The sequence below is a fragment of the Calliphora vicina genome, chromosome 5 (genome assembly GCF_958450345.1).
Source record: "Calliphora vicina chromosome 5, idCalVici1.1, whole genome shotgun sequence".
Taxonomy (NCBI): domain Eukaryota; kingdom Metazoa; phylum Arthropoda; class Insecta; order Diptera; family Calliphoridae; genus Calliphora; species Calliphora vicina.
The window spans coordinates 81070340-81087269 of record NC_088784.1 but is presented as its reverse complement, the minus strand read 5'-3'; the positions used below and the strand labels follow the sequence as shown (position 1 = coordinate 81087269).

The following is a 16930-nucleotide window of genomic DNA, read 5'->3' as shown; positions in this document are numbered from 1 at the left end:
TAAAAATGGCTAAAGAATGGTATTTTTTTGATTTCTTAAAAAATTTAATTATTTATAGATTTTATATATGTATATATAATATGAAAGTAAATTTTTAATTAGGCCTTGGCAGGGTGGAAAATGCATTCCTATTTGCCAATTGTCTAAAATTTCAGTATTCAGTGATATTCTTTGAATTATTACCAGGGAAACCAAAATATGCAAATGCATGTGTTTTCTGGTGAGTCAGAACTATTTAAGAATTTTGGCATCGATTTGTTAGTGCATGATTTTGCATATTTTACCCTTAAATGCATATTTTTGCATATATTTGTTTTAAGAGCATATTTATGTCATATTTTTGCGTTTTAGTGCATATTTTACTGTTTAATAGCATATTTTGACTTTATCAAAAACAAATTTTGTCTTACTTATTTTTCGCTGTTGTGTTACAGGTTTTTACTTCCTTTGTTTAAAATTCAAAATTTAAAAATAGATGGTTTTTTTTTAATATAAGCTAAGCACTATTTTAATAATAGCGCCATCTAAATATCAAATTTTAGTTCTAATTCAAACTTAACCGTTCTAAGTGTTAAAGAAATATTGTCTTTTCAAGTTGCTCCTATTACACCAGTTGATATGGAAAGAACATTTTCTATGTATAAAAATGTCTTCAGATCCAATAGACAAGGATTTTCATTTGAAAATTTAAGTCAATATTTTGTAATTTTTGCAATAATAACCCTAATTGAAGAAGTGACTTTAAATTTATATAAAATATCATCAAAAAATACCTCTCGAGGCCTTATCATAGCATTGTTTTTATGTTGTATGTATTTATTTTTTGTTACACTTGTTTTAGTTCATGTTATTTTTGTTTATTCTATGTTACTTTACCTTTTTAGAAATGAATTGTATTGATTTTTTTAAATAAAAGTATATTTTTTGGTTAAAAATTATGTAAAAGTTTGTTTTTTTAAGAGCATATTTTTTATATTTTAAGAGCATATTTTAAAGTTTTTACAGCATATTTAAAGCGCATAAAACGATTTTTTTACAGCATATTTCCGGTTTTCCTGATTATTACAAATAAATTATAATAAAATGAACTTAAACCTAATTAAAAATTTACTTTCAAATTATAAATTTAAATATTTTAATAATATATTTTTAAAAATTTAAATAAATCCTATCTTTCAATAAAAATTATCTTAAACCTGTTAGTTTGAGATACAAAAGAACTAAATAAGATTCATCCAAACCAAATATATTTTTTAAGAGCAGCTCTAATGTACATCCATTTATATATGGGACGAAATGAAAAATGTCGATAAAAGAAAATAAAACTTTTTAATCTTTACTTTATAATTAGTAAACAAGTTTTATATGGTCATACAAAATTCAAAGTTCTCCAAAGTTCTTTTTATGCTACAATATCGTAAATACTACTAAAAAATGTTGGTTTTTTGAAAAAGTTTATTGCTTAAATATTAATATAAACAAAAATTTAAATTCATTTATTTAAAAAAAATCATTATTAAAAAAAAAAACATCACTGAGATCGCTGGACATTTATGATAGAATCATTAAAAAAGAGAAAAAAAATGTAAAGAAGGTTAAAAATAGAAAAAAAACGTATTTATTGTACGTTACCAATTCGCGAGCAATTTGACTTTGAATCTGCCAATATATCACTTTCGCTCAACCAATCATGATTTGTCTTATTTTTTGCAATGTTTGGAAACACCTTGCGAATGAGTTTGGATTTTGATTAGGTGAACTGGCAGAAAGCAACAAGAAATTGAATACAGCCGATCGAAATGTCAATGGGGATTTTGCAGTTACCAATGTCAAGCCATTGCTTTGAAAAAACATCTACATTAGTCGTTCTGCAGCTCGACACGCATGTTCAAAGTCAGTTTGAGTTTCCACAAAACGGAAAACTTCAAATGTCCATTACCCAGCAAAAACTTTACTTACAAATAAGCCGAAAAATAAGGGGAATTTGACGATTCGACTTCTTATTTTTCTACTGTAAGAAGTCATTATTTTTGTTCGCGATGTCCCAAAAGTAATCCTTTATATTTTGGCCGGAATTAAGTGGTTTTGTTAGTAGAGTTATTTATAGAATTTTGTATTTGCAAACAAGAAATAAAAAAAAAAAATAAGTCGCAGCCAAGAGTCGAACCACCAACCATCCGTTTGCTAGTCTGTTGTTGTACTCACTACACCACTGTTTAGTTATTTCATTGTGCGTCAAATAATGGTTTTCACACAGTAATGCAATATTCCTTTCTATTTTTCTAAAAATAAACATGCAATAAAAAAAAAGACTTTACTACTTAAAAAGTAAGTTATTAAAAAAGACATTATTAAAAAGACATTGTAGCTTTTTAAGCGAAGTTTTTGCTGGGTAAATTCATTGACTGGTTTTGACCGTGAAATAACTAGCAACGTTTGCGAAAATCACCTGGCAACAGAATCATAGCATCATCAAACCGTCTTTGATTATTTTGTAAATTTTGCATCGTTTTGTCTAATGCCTCCAATTACACTGTTCTTGGAAATGTTGCACTTTAGATTTTCATTGACTTGCATATTCAATGACAACTTGAGTACTGAATTAGCAGTTCGACCATCTTCCAGCATCAATTCGTTCGAACTGCTTCCTTCAAAGCATCGCAATCATAATGATTTTCATTAAGAACTTGTCCGTGACACTTTTATTTTTCTTTCACTATTTTGCGCGGACAGTCAAACTTCTACATGAAGTTTCCTGAGGATATAAAAAAGTGGGCGTCTTTTCTTTCCGTAAAAAACTTTTATGGACTACTACAAACATTAAAAAAAAATTGCAAATCCGTTCAGGCGTTCATCGATTTTAGATATTCTTTAAATTGGATTACTATAAACAAAAAAAAATTAAACAATTAGGTCCAGCCGTTCTCCAATTTTAGATATTTCTTTCCGCAAAAACCTATGTTGGGTTATAAATATTAGCCATTGCAAAACATTTATATCAAAAAGAGGATAATAAGTTTTTAAGAAGGATATCTAGAAATTCATGTCCTACATTTTTGTATTTGTTTTAAAAAAAACTGTTGGCAATAACATTCGAAATGGGATTCTAATGATGTGATCCGATATACATTATGTTTTTAAACAGTTCCATCCCAATAAGCATTTTTACTGGAATTCAAGTTGAAAGCAAGTGTAATTCAAGCCTTGAATTATAGTCAAGCAATTGAGTTACAGTTTTATTACACTTTATTTCAATAGCATTCTCCAGTAAAAAGGAAACATAAATTCAAGCCATATGTTTTTTGTTTGAAAAATAAATAAATTTTCAAATATTTTCCATGTTTAAAGTATAATTACATTTGCATTCAAGTCAAATTCCAACAAAATGTTCAAGTGCTTAAATTTTTGGGGCTTTGGTGCTTACTGGGATCAGAAGAAACTTCTATTGTTATTAACAACGTTGATAACACGCTGTTATTAATATAGATTATAAGTATGACAACATTAACTTTGAAGCAGCTCTAAAAGCTATAGGTGATCAATGTGAAAATAGAACATTCTAGTATTTCCGTTAGATTATTCATGAAAATTCTAGAATATAGCGCTGAGTATTTAAATAGTAACAGCGAGTTATGATTGAGTCCGTATATCGTAGGAGCTGTGCGTTTTTAAAGTGTGACTATTAGAAAGTGACTAATAAAATTGTTGTGTTAAATTAAATAAATAAAGAGTTGTTATAATTTTTAAACTACTGATCACCTGTTTTTGCAATCAAAGGAAGACAAAAGAAATAAACCACCATTTTTAAAAGATAAAAACAAAACAATATTCTGTATGTTTTCGTACAAATAAAGAAAAACCATCATCGAGAGTTCAGATTTTATTGATTTTAAAAGGTAAAAACATCCACTTTAATTTTAGAAATTCATATTTTAGTAAAAGAGCATTTATAATGCAATTCCATTTTTTCAAATACATTTGTTACTCAATTTCTTCCTATCGAAAAATTCATTCATCATTATAACTAATTAATTTAGTAGAATGTCCAAAAAGAGCATTGAGAAAAACAAACAAATTGTTTATGTATTTTGTAAATATTTAAATTGGAGAAAAGTGTCTACATTTTAATTAGGTTGTTTAGTCATTTTAACACTTTTTCAGATTATTTCAAAAAATTTAACGGGTTTTAATTTTAAGTTAAAAATTCGCTTGGGTGTGGTTACAGTTACAGTCCATTTGAATAGAAAATATAAGTAAAACTCTATATAGACATATCAATTTATTAAAATAGTAATACAATTCTAATAAAACATTTTAACTTGGAACATCGATAAAATACAATCTAAATCGAATTTAAAATTGAAACGAGTTAAGTTGGATACCTTATTGAATAATTTTGATTCCTCCTATATACATACATACGTACATATACATATCGTACACCCAGTTCAAAAATGATACAAATCAAAATTTTAATTTTTCAGAAATCGAAAATAAATATATACCAATTGAAACATAATAAAAGACATTTTTCGGGTTTATATAACCCATAGCTGTGTGGCTTTTTATATAAAAGTAACAGACTGAATACATTAACACATTCCTCTATACATATGTATAGATACATACATATAATGTTATTTATTTAACATTTATTTCCTCATATTGTTTTTGTCTCTGTAAATACGTTTTTATTCATGTATACATATATAACTTGTCTTCTTCTTTACTCTTTTTTTTAAACATTTTTTTCCAACTTTCTCCTTATTAAGTGGCAAAAGATACACCAGACTCGGATAATGATACAACATGTGCTGAACTAAAGGCTGATGAAGGATACAAATCCTCAGTGAATAATGGTACCATAAGTCGTAGCTGTAGTAGACCAATGTCAATTTGTTCAGAACCTGAAAAGAAGTGGGTTGATGTTGTGGCAGGTAAGTAAAACATAATAAAAACAATAACAACGACAACAATGACAACATAAAGCAGGACGGAAACAAAACAAAATACTTGAAAGACAAATGAAATAAAGACAGGAAGTGAAATATATAAACAATTAAGTATGTTATATACGGCTGTGACGAATCTTGTGTATACCCAACATCAATATGTGACTATAAAATATTCTGATGTAGGAGTTATTTGGGGGCTTGGGTCAATTAGGGACCGATTTAGATTAATATAAAACTTGTTTTTGTCCAATTTCACAACGCTATTAATTGTTATCAAACAATTATGAATGTTCAAGTAATTTTCTGAGGGGGACCTGCATGAGGACGAGAGACAAATGTTGCCCGATTTTCGTTATACTTTACAGTATAATTTCAGAGTACTTAAAACTAATTTGTGCAAAATTTTATCAGAATTGCCGCATAATCAACATATTTAATACTGTATAAAACAGTATTCCGGAACAACATTTGTATGGGGGCTAGGTGAAATCATGTAACGATATTGGCCATTTTCAATGCCAAATAAACCTTATCAACAGAGAGTATTTCAGCAGCTGGCTCCTTTCGTTTTGGTCCTATCGTGTTTTCAACAGACAGACAGAGGAACGGACATAGCTAGATGGTGTTAAAATCTTTTGAGGACCCAGAAATATTTTGACAAATATTCTGATGTGTTACAAACAGAATGACAAAATCAATATACCCTCCAACTTTTTGGATGGTGGGTATACAAATGATAATAATGAAGTATAATGTAGACATATAAAAGTGCTAACATGTGAAGGAATATACGTAGACTTAAATTGTTAAATTATATGACAAAATGCTGTATAATAAAATACAAGTGCATAGTTTTAAATTAAGATTGTTTTTAATGTAATAATTCTGGCATGTACGCGATTAAGGTTGCATAAATCATTCACAAAATCGTACAGAAGACGATAAACATTTTATAAAACTTATAAATTTACAATTAACATACAATAATTTTCGTAATTGAAACACAAAAAATAACAATAATGTGTTTTCAATTACGAAAATTATCTATTCAATAATTTTTGTATTTGAAATTCAACCAATAACGAAAATTGTATATTCAATTGACAAAATAATCAAATTCAAAATTCAATAGAAAATATCAAGAAATTTTGTTTTTGAGCAAATGAATAGTTGATTTAATTATGAAATAATTGAAACCAGTTCAATATGTGACAATATTTGAATTGAAACGGTTTAAGAAATAGTTTTTTCTGTGTACGTGTTAAAATTCAGGAAAAATTTCAATTTGTGGCTGTTTTTTTTTTTAAATGGAATAAAATTATATAAACTCTAAATAAAGAATATACTGTATTGCAATTGATGTACTTTTGAAATAGTTGAAATAGTGAGTATATATTGAGAGTTTAAAGGACAATATTGTTGATCCTTTTAAATAACTTAAGGACGACAAATAACCAATATCAGCTTAACTTAAAGAAGGCCATCATCATGTATAGACTATTGTCAGATCTTACAATACTGTCAGAAAAATGTGTAGAAAATGTCTAACAACCGTGTGAACTTACAATTTTTGTCTTGCAACGTTGTCACAAAAAGCATTGTCAGACATCTGACAATCGTGTGAACATACCATTTAAAAACAAACAAAATGATACAAAATTGGAAAATAAATTAAATATAAAATGGATAGCGACATTTCAATTAATAAAAAATCAAGGTCCAAACAAAAATCCAACCTCTAAAAGTTGGAATCCGTGAGGTCACACGGAAATATTATCAAACTCGAGGAAATTGAAGTACGGCGAAGTTTATGGGATTCTGGTTGCGCTGAGTATAAACTACCCAAAGATATTTTATGGCAAGAGGTCGCAGATGCCATCCAGTTAAGTTTGAACAATTGCAAAGGAAAATGGGCCAATCTCCGCACCTCTTATGGACACTGTCTTTTATTCAATATCATAAACTTGGTAGACTTTCAGGAAGTTCCATAATGATCCAAGTTTCATCATCGTTTTCCTCGCAATATTTAAAAAATTATAATTTTTTTGAGGAGCTCATCCTCTTCGACCTGAATGTTCTTCTTAGCACTCAGATATAGAACTGTTTAAATTTTAAATGTTATATATTGTAGGTTTTAAGAAATTTTGTACATTGTCCCTGAAATATTTGGTTGAATCCGCAAAAGCTACTTCACCATTTTACACTCACCAACTATTTATTCCGAAGTATTCCAAAACACATCGAAACAGACAGATGGATATACCTAGTCCATGTTGAAGCCACGACAGGGCCTAGATGAAAAGAGCTAGGGGGATGAAATATATCCCAAATATTTCCGTTTGGCCAATAATTTTTGTTATCGATTCAAACAAAACATATTTTAGAACAAAATGTCCGTCCGTCCGTAGACCTCTTATGAGGAGATATAGAAAGCTGATATTTATCACGAAATTTGTTCCCAATAACATTTGAATGCATGAATCTAGCAAGGTGAAATTTACTTCTAATATTTTCTAGTAATAGAAAATATAAAATAACTCCCACATTTCATTATTATATAACAGCCAGTGCGTTAGGAATTATTTCATTATGAAAATATACCCAATGAAACAACTACCATCAAATTTTTTGTTGGGGATTATTTAAATTTTTTTTGGGAGTTACTTCATCTATTTTGGGAGTTATTTCATACAAAGCTTCGCTCACTAAAAAGGGATCCTTTCAGATGTACCCAAAAATGGCTTCGCTCAGTAAAGATTTCTTGAGTTGCTGTCCTTTGGCTAAAAAGGTTTTCAAAAACTGGCTTCGCTTTGTAAGGACTCCTTCCATAGCCGAGTGAAAAGCTTTTCTTAAGTATTTCGAAACATATATGTAGTAAATTAAATCTTTACTAAGCGAAACCGGTTTATGATACATCCCAGAGTAGAAACCTGAGCGAATCCGGTTTTTATACACAGGGCAACAAAATCGAAAAAAAATTTAAGGCATTTTCCCAATGCTATGTATATATTTTCGCATATATATTGCATTTCAATCGACTCAGTGGTTTCGGAGTTATAATAACAAATTGAACCAACAAATATATTTTTTACGTGAAAATAGCTAATTTTTTGGTTATAAAAAAATCATAAAAAATGGAAAACGGCAGAAATTTTTCAGATTTATTACTTTATCGCAAAGCCAAAAATTGGTAGTAGTTTACTCTTTGGGTGTTATTTAATTTTTTAAGTTTGGGAATTAGTTAATTTTTGTTGAATTGATTTATTGCATGAGAGTTATTTCATGGTGCCATAGATGATATACAATCAAACAAATCGGGTGATATATACAACAGTTAAGCGATGTGAGATCTTATCAATGATAACACACTATATTCGCTATTAATTTCGATAGTCCCGAATTTTGAAATTCTCCCACAAGAAGAAATAATTATTATACGATCCAGAGTATATATATATTCTGGATCGTTATAGATAGGGAAGTCGATATAGCCACGTCCGTCTGTATGTTGAAATCAACTTTCCGTAGCCCACAAATAACTCAAATACATGGTTCATACATCAATATTTCGGGAATTCTGCCGGCTCGGTTGCTATTCGACAAAATAGTCCCATAAATGGCTGAGATATAAGGAAAAAACTGGGACAACCTCGATTTTTGCCCTATTTTTTATCCATATCTGTATTACTTAGTCATTAATATAAACAATATGGATGTCTAATGATAGATATTTCAAAGTCCATTGCAACGATGTATATAAGTAAGTTGGACCTACAATGGGTCAAAATCGGGAAAAATATTTTTTAACCCTATTTTTTTGTTTCATCATAAATTTTTTTTGTCATAAATTATTTTTCCAAACAAAATTTTTTTTAAAAATTAAAAAAAAAATTTGGAAACAACTTTTTTAAAAAAAATTAAAAACTATTTGGAAAAAAAATTAAAAAAATATAATTTTGTTTAAATAAAAATATTTAAAAAAATATTTTTATGTATAATTTGGTGATGGGTATATAAGATTCGGCACTGCCGAATATAGCTCTCTTACTTGTTTTATTTGATATAACCTACTCCACCATAGTGACAAGTGTATTATGCATTTGAGCTGATATTTGTAACCCCCAAAAATAGTCCTTTAAGTATACGGATCAACTCAGAACCACTTTCAGACTCCATTTAGCGATGTCCGTCCATTGGCTGGCTGTTCATGTGAAGCTTGTGCTTAAAGTACATTTTGATGATATATCGATTCATTTTTTTTTGCCCATTATTTCATCTAGCCCTTATGCAAATGACCTTCCGAAATAAGACATTATCGGTCATAACCAGGGCAACCAAAAATATGCAATATCATATTTTTTTCTGTGTGTCGTATAAACATATGAGTTAGTTATTTATCCGTTTCAGAAAATTTTAAGAATTTTGGCATCGATTTGTTAATGCATATTTTTGCATAATTTTTTTGTTCATTAGTTTGTTTTCTTAATACAATTTTATTGTTTGTATTGTAATTTTTTATTTCTATATTTTATTTTATTTATACTTAAAGAAAAAATGAGAGTACCCATAATCGACTTATCTTAAATGAATTTTCGTTGACTTAAATGAGCTTAGATTCACACAATTATTAAATTTTAACAAATAGTGAAAATACGTAAAAAATTAAATATAAATTTCTAAATTGTGTTATTATGGGTAACTTCTTAACAAAATTTTGGATACATTTAAAAAAGAAACTTAAGGTTGAGACAGTTATGGTTGGGCATTAACAGTTTACCACTAATATAAAATTAAACAAAACTTCAGAATATTAAGAAGTTTTTTAATCGAAAATCTTGCGTCCAAAGCACGTTGATAGATTTAGACAAATTGTAACAAAGATATCGTTAGACGAAACAATGGATGCGAAAGGAAGAAAACTAGGAAATGTCATGGTATTTTGAATCCTAATTAGTGTTTATGAACCGGTTAACCGAAAACCCGTTTTTTCTTCGAAATCTCGGTTTTTCCCAACCGGTTAATTTAAAATGTCGATTTTCGGTGAACCGATTTATCCGGTTTTCATCACTCGGTTAACCGGTTTTTAAAATTTAGATCTAAAATTAAGAAATCTCATGGTTTTTTGCAAAAGACAGTACAATCGAAATTTAATCTTATAATAAACAATTTTAATTAATCAGCTCAATATTTTATTTACTTCTTATATATTTTTTTAATAAAACGTTGAAATCAAACAGTAACCAACTATTTTCAAGTGCATATTTTTTATACTTTAAGAGCATATTTTTCGTTTATAAGTGCATATTTTATGCGCATAAAACTCCTTTTTTAGAGCATATTTTTGGTTGCCCTGGTCGTAACTTTCGGATTTATATAGGTATCTATACTTAAAAATTTTCCCAAAAATATGTTTAATGTAAAAAGAACATTTTAAAAGAATAATAATCCTTTCGCCCATTTACTTGGTGAACGGTATTATATCGGTAGTACTTGACCGACTATACTTTCTAACTTGTTTTATTTTTATAACTTACAATAAGTGCTATTTTCTAATATTTGAATTTAAGGACAAATTATATTCGATCTCTGCTAAAATGCTACAAACGTTTAACACATTTTATTAACAAGATTTTTTGTTATTTTTTTCTTTAAAATTTCCTTGTATTTTAGTACCCCTAATGATGGCTTATGTGACACGTTATATTTATGGCACTGATAAATTAAGACAAAACGCTTTCGAAGTTCGTGGAATAAATGGAACCTCAACTGGCATTATACACTGTGATGAGTTGGCGATTTTGAGTCAATGGCTGAAATTAATTAACGACAATGTAGTGGGTTTAACACATTTACAGGTGAGTGCAGATATTAGCATGTTGACAAGATTTTAATGTTTCTTTTTTCATCAAAAATATACATACACTCAGGTCTCGTTTTATGAGGATTCAAATTTATGCGGTTTTTAAATTAACGATTTTTTTTTTGGAATTTTAACAGATTTTAAAATTTTAGATGTTTTTTTTAATTCTAGTGATGAAAATGATATTTTACAATATGATTGTATCATCTAGTAATGAATGTGACGTTGTACCAATTCTTAAACAATGTCGACAATTTTAAAGTCGTTCAGATTGATCATACATATTTACAGAATTTCCTTAAAAAATGGTTTAGCTTATTTTTTTGATAATTTTCAGTTTTTTCTGTTATTAAATAATTAATAATTGGGGAATTCAAACGGTCTGCTATTAGGTCGTATTGTCATATTCTGCAAACAAAAAAACTGTTATGTTATGACAAACCAATAAACATAGCTCAAAAAGTGTTATTAGTTTATAACTTTTTTGTTTAAAACCCAACAAAAAATTGTTTAAACTAAAAAAATATTTTATGACATTATGACAATACGACCTAATAGAAGACCGTTTGAATCCCCCAATTATATTTTTGTTGATTTTTTTATGTGATTTTGCTTTGGATTTTCAATTAAAATTTTAATTTATGCGGTTTTTCAGAATTTTGGAACGAATCATTAGTTTTTATATGAAGCTAGAGTATCGCTATATGCGATTTTTTTGGAACGCATCTATCGCATAAAACGAGACCTGAGTGTATTTGTTTAAAAAAAAAATAAACTTTTGTTTTGACCCACTATTTATTAAGTCAACAGAAATTCTGTGAATAATCAACACTTTTAGTTAATATTGTTTTTAAAGTTTTTATTATTTTATTTATTTTCTTTTTTCTCTGTTTCAAATACACATTCATTTACATATTTGTTGTTAGTTGTGATGTTATTGTTACTCTTGCTAAAAATACGAGTATAAATAAAAAATTTATTGTACAATAAAGCAATTTGTTCACAAATAAAACTACATACATACAGACATGCAAATATTCATACACATACACAAATGCTCATACTCTCTCTCTTATAGCAAACATGATAAATGGCAAAAAGCAAACTCGACATAAATGAATATTCGTACACAGATACAACAAAAAAAAAAATAAAAGGCTAACAATATGACATGTGTGTGTTTGTGTGTGCGGAAAACGGAAATAAAAAAGTTGTACACAATACAGCAACACACCAACCTAAATACAGTTTGTGCAACAAAAACCATGGTTTTTTTTTGTCTCTTCCAATTAAGATGGATCGTATCGATGGCACTGTGGAACGAATTTTTTAATTTATTGTGGGAAAATCGCAAAAAAAAATATTTTTTATTAATATTTGGTTGTGCCGAATCTTGTATATCCACCATCAATCTATAGTTTTGGCATTCTATGGTTACGGTCCGAACTGCATAGACTTTAAATTAAATTTTAAAAGTATATAATTTAAATCGGTTCCCAGGCTAACCCATAACAGGTACAGCCACTAAAATATGCACTTTTAATAATTATTTAGCGTTTGTTAGAATCCAAATCAATTTTAATATTTTTTTGTAAATTTCGTTAAAAAAAAACTAAAAAATGTAAAATTTCAGATTTGAGGTAACAAATTAAAATAAATTACATATAAATACTATAGGGTGTATGACTTAAAAATGCGGGATTTACAATAGATGGCTTATTTTTTGAAAGCAGTTTTTGTTTTTAATAACTTTTATGTTGTTTTCAAGGGTACATATCTGTCATTTATTCTCACTTAGTTATTGAACATTATAGTGTAAACAACAAAGTTTTTTTTTGTTTCAAAAATGTAAAATTTGGTGCCAACAAAGCGTCATATGCGGAAAGTTTTGCTTTACTTCCTTAATTTGAAAAAAGCTGAAGCTTCCTCACCAAACCATATGCTGTATGTGTTGCATCGGTTTCAACGATAGATGGTTTGTGTGGTTGAGAAGTGGTGATTTTGATACGAAAGACAAGCGTCGCCGAGACCAGCTTAAAAACTTTGAAGACCAAGAATTGGAGGCATTACTCTATGAAGATTGTTGTCAAACTCAACAAGAGCTTGCAAAATCATTGGAAGCTAATAAAGCAGCAATTTCAAAACTTTTGAAAGCAGCAGGCTTTAACCAAAAACAAGGAAATTGGGTAATATACGAATTGAAGCCGAGAGACCTTGAAGGATGATTTTGTTTATGGAGAATGATGTCAAGTGAACCAACTTTTGAAATAGATTTCTTCCGATAGGGATGAAATTTGCACCAAGGTTAGTTCTAGTTGATAGTAATTCAACAAGGTCGGTCAAGAATTCTCTGAGTTAGAGGGGGTCAAAATTTTACATTTTAGCCAAACAGGTGTTTTTTCTGATCCATGTTACTTATTATCTATTGTTCTTAGCAAAATATGTCCCAAATAGTTTAGATAATTATTTCTTCAATCTTCCGAAAAAAAATTAAAAAAAAGTTTGACAATTTTTTTTCCAAAATCAAAAACTTTTTTTTTTTTTTTTCAAAATGTGACCTTTTTTCTTAAAAGAAAGCATAGATTTTTTCCTTAATGGGATGCGTTTTGGATATCTACATATCAAAATAAATGTTTTGTAACTCAAAACATAAAATTTTTTACTTTTTTTGCAAAATCAAAAACTTTTTTGACTTTTTTTTCAAAATGGACCCTTGGTCCGCCCGACTAATATTTGTTTCGCTCGGTGCAATACGCAGAACAGCACAGAGTGCATTCATATTTCATATTTCTGGAGAAAAAAATTAAAGAACACAGGAAAGGAATTCCAGAAATTGTCCGATTTTAAGTATGAGTGGATCAACTCGTCCAAAGAGGCGACGCAAGCAATTATAAAATCTTTAATGGGAGGGTGTCTGGAAAAAGTGGATATATTAATAAATACCGAGTACACGATTCACATGATAACTATCTAAATATTTCACAATGTACTATAGGTCAAATGACCAGTTTTTCTGTGCAAAATTAATAACGACTAAAAAATCATAGTATTCAAACCAAGTCCTTAAAGAATTTCATAAGTAAGAATAACTCTTTTAAAAAATGGAATTTAGCCCACTAACGACCAAAAATTAACCCATTTGCAACCATTAATGCAAACATAATACATTGTATTCATTCATTCATTCATTTATTTTAATTATACTAAAACTTTTAGTAATTGCTTAAATCTAATTCATTTTGTAAATCTAAATCAAAAAGGTCTTTTTCCATGGGTTCACTGCAACATAATAATTGAATTACTTCAGGTGGAAACGTTTCCGCTTTTATAAGCGCCTATTTAAAAATGATGTGGAAATTAATTCTGAGCTTAAAAAATTCGTCTTCTCCGCTTCCATTACAGCTAAAAAACGACTTTATGCATCTCAACAATTTTTTCAGTAATATGCAGTAAAATTAATTGCAATGAAACTTTGGCGTCTCATTTTATTTTATTCATTTTATTCATTTATGTAATATCAAGCCTTAGAGGTCAAAATAACAATTTTACAAGTAACTAATATCTGAGATTCATATAATTATTTTTAAATTATTAAATTCAAAAAAAAAAATAAAATAACAAAAGATTATATTCGTGGTGATTTTCGGAAGAGGGCCTTATATGCAGTGTTGCCAATTTAGCCCTTTTTGGGCTAAATTTTAGCCACAAAAAAATAATTTAGCCTTTAGCCATTTTTTTAGCCATTTTTATTTTCATTTAGCCATATATATTTACTCTAATGAAAATTATATATTTACTCTAATGATCTGAAATTGTTGCTGTTGATAATTAGTAAAATTAGTTCAAAAAAATTGGCAGGGATATTATGACAAAAATTAACTAAAAATGTTGGACCAGTAAACAATTTAAGCACATACAAATTGTTGAACCTTCCATACATTAAAAAAATGTCATAACTAGGGGGCGGATTTTTATGCAAATTTAAAAAATATGCACTTATATTTTTGTGCGGAAACATAAATTAACTATGGATTGTGTAATGTCCAAAAAATACACAACAGTGTTAAATTAAGCAAGAAATGAAATAAGGTTCTTCTGAGAAAACGTTGGATATATTGGCCCATAATCATAGTCAAACACTAAAGTCGTTTCCTTTTAAAAACAACTTTAAAATAAAAACCTGCTTTTTACTAATTTGCAACCATAGTCAAAATTAAAAAATTTAAATTAATGTTTTAAATTGAACCGATTTTAACCGCAAATTTAGAAAAAAAAAAGCAAACAATAAAAATAACCGGGACATCCAAAGAAAGATAGTTGTTTGTTGTGAAAAAGTGGAAAAGATAAGATTAATATCATAATTACGATATTTTGGTACTAATTTTATTGATAACTGTTCAATAATTGCAAAATCTCTACCAATATCTTGTAACTTAAACATTTTTTACTTTGTGACGAACTTTTTTACTCGGCGAAGTACAGATGATGCTGTTGTTAAACGAGTTAAAAACAACTTCAGATAGTTTTATATTTAGAGTCGATTTCAGCGTCAGAAGTATACTTTAACTTGTCTATGATAGACCTAAAGTCCACTCTTAAGTAAAGTCGAGTTTAATTCTCTTAAAATGTACTTTATTTTTGACTATGATTATGGGCCATTGATTGTAAGATCTAGGTATGAATACTTGTTTAAGCCATAATCTTTTGAACATATATCTTGCGACTTCCCTTTTTAAATCGGCAATATTTTGATCGTGCTGTATATCATCTCCTAATAACACAGCAGATAAGCAAGTACTGAGTAAATGTATCCCTTATAGACAGTAAATATCACTTGACACGTATTTGATATTTGTAATGTGGAGAGAAGTCAATTGGTTACTTTAAAGACAATTGTAACTTAAGTGTTTCTAAGTAATCTATAGTGTAGTCACTTTAAATGTTAATTGTGTAATGCATTTGTCTGTAATTAATCCAAAAGGGTCAACTGAACCTGTGCTTAGTTGCACTTGTTAAAATAACTACTCACGTAGCTTGTTATGTAACTAGTTGTCATCCTAAACGATAGCTAAAATCAGGACAGTCTCCTAGAAATGCTGGGAATTGACTGTCAGGAGCGGTTACTGTGTATCTAATATTACAAAATCTTTCGATAACGAAATCTCTTATAAATCGAAATTGAAATGAAAACAAATATGAATGTATTCGATACATTTAATGAATTTTTGATACATAAAAAACTCTAAACTTTTTTTAATCAAAATGTTTTGAAATGATAATTTTCAATTGCTGATGGAGAAATGAAGAAGACTTAATGTCAGTTTATTGATGTCGAAAGATGTAAGTCGATAACATTTAATACTATTTCTATAACCAATTCGACAGAAAACTTTTTTTCCAGACAATATGTTGCCCATTGAGACAAAAAATATTACAAATTCAGATAATATGCATATAAATATGCATTTTGAAGTTAAATATAACAAAATATGCATTATCAATAAAATATGCAAAAATATGCCCTAACAAATTAGGGCATATGATTCGGATAGATAATTAGTCAACATTGTATTTGGACGTTTGTGAAAAAACATGCATTTGCATATAAATCCGCCCCTAGTCATAACTAATATAGAGAAAATGGACGGGTCCGGGCGTTTATAAAACCATATATAGGGTTAAAGAGCATAACATTTCAATATATTCATTTGTGATTGCAATCAATCCACAGATCTTCACCGAAATTTTAAAGCTTTCACGAAGTTACATTTTGAATACAGTCGCATCACTTTTAAGGTTATGTTAAAAAATGGCTTCATTTCAAGCTAGTCAAACAAATTTATAACCTTTTTTAACAAAAAACATTAAAAAAAAACAATAAGAGTCGGTTAAGCCGAGCCGTCGCGTCATGAAATATTAGGACATTATGATAATATGACATGATAGGAGACCTTGTGAATTGACCAAGTTCTCGCGTGTAATGCTTCATGTTTAGTAACCCTAAACTGTCAGCTGTCAAATTTATAATTTTTTTTGTTGGCAACAAGGTACTACCCAAATGGCTGCAAATTATAATCTAACATAAATTTTGGGACATCCCAAATGTCATGTTCAA

General features: G+C 28.6%; 1 protein-coding gene across 1 annotated transcript in view; it reads left to right on the top strand.

Annotated features, from left to right (window-relative positions):
• Window positions 1-16930, top strand: part of Syn2 (Syntrophin-like 2) — a 229859-nt gene that overhangs the window by 155333 nt on the left and 57596 nt on the right. Inside the window, exons 5-6 of the mRNA XM_065511233.1 lie at window positions 4773-4937; window positions 10626-10810. Of these exons, the coding sequence (XP_065367305.1) occupies window positions 4773-4937; window positions 10626-10810 (350 nt within the window). The remainder of the gene's footprint in view (window positions 1-4772; window positions 4938-10625; window positions 10811-16930) is intronic.